General features: G+C 63.0%; 3 protein-coding genes across 3 annotated transcripts in view; all 3 read right to left on the minus strand.

Annotated features, from left to right (window-relative positions):
* Nucleotides 1–830, minus strand: part of MNEG_9543 (NADH dehydrogenase (ubiquinone) Fe-Sprotein 2) — a gene marked incomplete at both ends in the record, with an annotated part of 2,190 nt that extends 1,360 nt beyond the window's left edge. The window contains 2 exons of the mRNA XM_014041982.1: nucleotides 124–466; nucleotides 808–830. Of these exons, the coding sequence (XP_013897436.1) occupies nucleotides 124–466; nucleotides 808–830 (366 nt within the window). The remainder of the gene's footprint in view (nucleotides 1–123; nucleotides 467–807) is intronic.
* A 794-nt stretch (nucleotides 831–1,624) lies between these two features.
* MNEG_9544 (FK506-binding protein 1) lies at nucleotides 1,625–3,372 on the minus strand (the record flags this gene model as incomplete). The annotated part of the gene is made up of 8 exons (XM_014041983.1): nucleotides 1,625–1,683; nucleotides 1,813–1,842; nucleotides 2,090–2,129; nucleotides 2,293–2,325; nucleotides 2,462–2,623; nucleotides 2,795–2,829; nucleotides 3,096–3,151; nucleotides 3,311–3,372. 8 exons carry the CDS (start codon nucleotides 3,370–3,372, stop codon nucleotides 1,625–1,627), a joined length of 477 nt encoding a protein of 158 aa, XP_013897437.1.
* Nucleotides 3,373–3,950: 578 nt separating this feature from the next.
* The window catches only part of MNEG_9545 (hypothetical protein), a gene marked incomplete at both ends in the record, with an annotated part of 3,525 nt that continues 2,668 nt past the window's right edge, over nucleotides 3,951–4,807 (minus strand). The window contains 2 exons of the mRNA XM_014041984.1: nucleotides 3,951–4,157; nucleotides 4,316–4,477. Of these exons, the coding sequence (XP_013897438.1) occupies nucleotides 3,951–4,157; nucleotides 4,316–4,477 (369 nt within the window). The remainder of the gene's footprint in view (nucleotides 4,158–4,315; nucleotides 4,478–4,807) is intronic.

A 4,807-nucleotide genomic window follows, 5' to 3' on the forward strand; every position in this document is an offset into this window, starting at 1 on the left:
CCCCCCACACACACACACAAGCTCAGCGCCATCCCGCCACGACCACTCAGGCAGCTGCTCCGACGCAGGTACAGGCGTCGCAAACACGCGAGCGCCTCCCACCCCCCAAAGAAAACCTCCCACCTGCAGGTACGTCTTGTACTCAATCAGCTTCTCGGTCCCGCGGTGCAGCAGCCCGATGTGGGCGTCCGCGCGCTCCACCAGCTCGCCCTTCATCTCCAGCACCAGCCGCAGCACGCCGTGCGCCGCGGGGTGCTGCGGGCCAAAGTTGATGGTGAAGCCCGACACCTTGGCGGGCACCAGCGGCTTGGTCGTCGCAGCGCGCGCGCCGAAGGGCGCAGGCGGGGCGCCGCCTGCCGGACCGAATGCCACGGCCGCGGCGGCGAGCGCGGGGCCGGCCTGCTGCTGCGGGAGGGGCGGGAGGCGCTGGTGCTGCCGCTGCTGCAGGTTGTGGACGCCGCTGCTGCTGCAGGGCGAAAGGGGCGTGGGGGGTACCGTAGTGGGCGGCGCCTAGGGTCAGATGTTTGCAAATGCTGCGGCATTTACAACTTTCTTGTCCAGCAGCCGACAACACACAGGTGCACTAGCACAGATCTTCAAGCCAAGCGACATTCAGGCAGCAACAGCTACCGCTCGCGCAAGTGCGCCGCTGCTGCACACCCGAACGACGACGAGAACCACCGCTGCGCCTCAACCAGAGCTCCCATGCATGCCTGAGACTGTGCGCCTATCACCAATGACAAGTGAGGCAACAGGTGCAAAGTAAGGGCGAGTTGGGACGGTCGATCTGCGCCCCTAGGCCCTTACCGCCAATCAGACGGGCGTGACATCCTACTCAAACACAAATCAGCACGAGCACAGCACACTGATGACGCCGCAGGCATGTGTCAAGCGACACCAGCCCACACCTGCTGTCAAGCCCCACAGCGAGGACTTGAGCCCCTGCGCAAGCAGGACGCCCGTCATCCTGGCCGAAAACCACTTGATGCCAGATCCGGTCGTGCAGCCCGCTATACTAGATCAGCTGCACGCCTACAGGTTCCTTGTCGCGCGTCTGCAATTTGCAAGCTTGTAGACACACTTCTAAACACACAGAAAGGGACCGCGCTGTCACACGCTTGTGTGCGAAGTAACTCGTGTTCGGCGCTGTGCTGTGGTGTTGCCGACTGCTGCACTCCTCCTTGGAGCCCCTTCGCCTGATGCGCAGGCCGCCAACTGCTGCACGCGCCATTGTAAACATCAAACCTGACAGCAGGTGGGTCGTGTGCATCATAATTGATGGTGTTTGGGTTGCTTGCAAGTACGCAAGGGTGACATCAGCACATGGGTGCCGCGAGCTCCTGAACAAGCCAAGACTGCCGTGCTGTTTGCATCCTCGCTCCGCTTGCTCTTACCCACTGTATGGCCGCAGCCCCATGCCAATCCCTGGGACACATACCCACACCCTGTATATCTTGTATGTTCGGACGTTACACAATGCAAGGCAAGGCCCAGCGGCATAGTGATAAGACTGCCGTGGCGTTGCTGCGACAAGGACCGCCGACGTTGACACAGCCGCATACCCTGCCCTCCAATGCAGCCCGTGGAGGTGTGACACAGCAGCCACTGCAGCAGCAGCACCCAATCAGTTGATCTTCAGCAGCTCGACGTCAAAAATCAGGGTCGCGTTCGGGGGGATGACGCCTGTGGGGTGGGTTGATTATGCGCAGAGTGCATGGAGCAATCGTTACTGGATGGGAAGGGTCATTTCGCAACGATCACGCAAACCAACACAGGCGGTGACGTTGATGCGATACGAGGAATCAAACTCACCGCCCGCGCCGCGAGCGCCGTAGCCATAATCTGGTGTGGAGTGGCGAGCACAGGAGGCCAGCGAGTGGTGAGTCGAGGCGCCCGTGGAAGTACTCGGGGGGTAGGGTCCGAGCACCAGGGGAGTGAGTAAAGCAATGGGGTGCCCCGCTGGTTGAGATCAAGGGGTTACACTCTTGCCCAGGCAGGGCAGTGAAGGGCCACTTTAGACCAGCGTCCTCCTGCCTAGCTGTGCTTCGCAACAGCGCGCCGTCACTCCAGGCCAGCGCTGGCGCCTCACCCGGAGAGATGGTCAGCTTGGACCGCTCGCCGACGCTCATCTGCAGGTGCGGGGGTCGCAAAGTGGCGCAACGGGTTCAAAGGGCTGCTCCGAGTGACACAGCCCTGAGTACATGCAGGTCAAGGTCATATTGTTGTGTTGTGCAGTTCACTGCAACGCTTGATGGAATGGTTGCCCCGTCCAGACCTGTCCCGTTGACGCACCTGCGCGACGCCCTCGTCCCAACCCTTGATGACCTGCACACCCGGCCACAGCCAGCAGAAAGGGCGGTTGAATGGTGATTTGCGGCGCTTGTGAGCTCAGGAATGGGCCACGTAAACTTGTGCCAGCAATCCTGGCGCGCCACTGTCATGCGGCTGAGCGAAAGGACACCTTCTGCACCGGCGCAGCATGACCAAAACACCACGACAGCGCCCGCGTGGGCGGCCCACTTGCCTGGCCGACGCCGATTGAAAAGACAAAGGGCTGCCCGCGGTCGCGGCTCGAGTCGAACTTGCTGCCGTTGGTGAGGGTGCCGGTGTAGTGCACGGTCACCTGGAGGCCGCCCAACAGATATCAAGCGGACGTGGCGTGTTGGATGGTGCAAGGACATGCGAGGACGATGCGTGCAGCCTGACAGACACTTGGCAGAACAGGCCAGAAATGACTGATGTGGACATGATCAACTCAATCAAGCCCAAGCGAGCCAGGCTGTGGAGCGCGCACCTTGTCGCCGCGCTTGGGGAAGTTGGCACCATCGCCTGTTGTTGTAAGGCAGGCAGGGAGGGGACCAATCAGCGCGATGCGTCGCGCTGGGGTGATGGGTCGGCCGCTCGCCTCTGCTCAGCGGCCAGAGGGTGGATGGACCAGCGATGCACAGCCCCAGAAAGCGGTCCGGTAGCCTGCCAGGTAACCTGGTTGAGCAACTGTGTATTAAACGCCCAGATTCGTGGCCTTGAGCTCGATCCCGCGTCAAAGCGGGCATGTCTGTCTGCCAGCAGGCTCGTGCCGTGATCAGAGCGCGCACCCGCAATCACAACCTCCTTGGTGACGCCAGCCATCACGGAGAACTTGCGTGTGCAGCTGTGTGGGGCAAAGTCAGGAGTGGAATCAGATCATGCGAGGCCAGATCGGCCGCCTCGCGAGGCCCATTAGACCCGCCGCGACCCCAGATGCATTGCGTCACATGAGCTTTCTCTGCGCCGGCTGCGCAGCATAGGGCATGGCAAGTGCACCGCTCACCGGCTGCGGGCGGTGGGGGCGGCAAAGGCGGCAGCGCTGCGGCGCGTGAGGAGAGCTTGCATTGTTGTGAAAGTGCTGCTTGAGGGGCTGGTTAGAGATTTTGAGGGCACGGGAATGGAAGCTGAGGCCCTCAATAGTGGGGGTTACCCTTCGCCAGCTCACCCAAGTGACAAGTGACATAACAGACGCTGCCAGAAGGGTGACAACTCGAGCACCGTAGGCTGCAGATGACGTATGCGACCCGCAATCGGCACGGCCTCACCCATGATACGGCAAAGATGGCTCTTTCAAGGGTGTGTGAAAGTACACGATGTGCGTTACTGGTGGTTGACACCGATGGCACCAAGCACGCTCGCCCTTGGATTCTGACGTGATCCAATGAGACGGAGTTGCGGGCCGCCTGCGCCTCAAGCCATAAAAGTTTCTTCATCCAACCGTCTGCAAGTATCCTTCGCTTATGTTGTCTGCAGCAGGTGCAGGTCGGCTGCCGCTGACATCTGGTATTGCTGCAGCAGTCACTGCAAAGTGCAAACGTGCTAGGGCAAGGCAGGGTGACAGATGCGGCTAGGCCACAAGGCCGGGTTTTGCAGCTTACGTCCTTCGCCACCTCAGCGACCTCCCGTTCATGTGCACGCCCTTCCTATCGCCGCCACCACCTGCAGCCGCTACCGCCCTCGCACGATGGCTCGGAGGCAGCCGCACCGCCGCCGCCACCGCCATCGCCGCTGGTGCCGCTGCTGGCGCCGCCGTCCGCCAGCGCCGCGAGCAGCTGGTCGACGCTGGTGGCCAGCTCAGTCAGCTCGAACAGCAGCATCCTGACTAATAGATGCAGCGTGTGCCAGCGCAGCTGCGGTGCGACGGCCAAGGTAGCATGTGCAGCGTTGCAAAAGACGGCGGGCTGCGGGCCGGCGCGGTGCGCGTGTCGCAAGCGACCCGTGCCGAAGAAGCAATCATCAGCGGCGGGAGACATGCACGCGTGTGTCGGGGGGCTGCTGCCCCGCTCACCCGGAAGAGGCTGTTGTTGGGAGTGTTTGCGAGGATGCGCGCCCGCGTCGCGGGCCAGCCGGCGGGCCCGCCTCCCGCGCCTGGCCGCCCGGGCCCCGGCGGCGGCGCCATGGGCGGGTTGAGGTGCTGCGTAGGGTCCAGGGCGTCCTGGGTCACATACACCTGACGGGCAGGTGTTGCAACGGGGTAGGGGCGCGGAACTGGGGCGCGCAAGCGGAGTCATTAATTTAGCCAGCGGGGTGTTCACACATGGAGGGTGCACGTACAGGCAGGGACCGGCGCGCCAGCACCCTGCGGAGGCGGCGGCGGGCGGACGGCTGTGCGGCTTGCCCCCCAAATGGCAGCCCGGCAAGTGGGAGGAGAAGGCCTGCGCACCGTCTCCCATAGGTCCACTTGCTCATGAAGGATGGTGAGGTTGGCATCCATCTGCTGCCGCAGCCCCTCCCAACCCCCGTCCTCCGCCCCTGCAGCATCCAGCGCCCCGCCCCCGCC

The sequence above is a fragment of the Monoraphidium neglectum genome, assembly GCF_000611645.1.
Source record: "Monoraphidium neglectum strain SAG 48.87 unplaced genomic scaffold scaffold01973, whole genome shotgun sequence".
NCBI lineage: Eukaryota > Viridiplantae > Chlorophyta > Chlorophyceae > Sphaeropleales > Selenastraceae > Monoraphidium > Monoraphidium neglectum.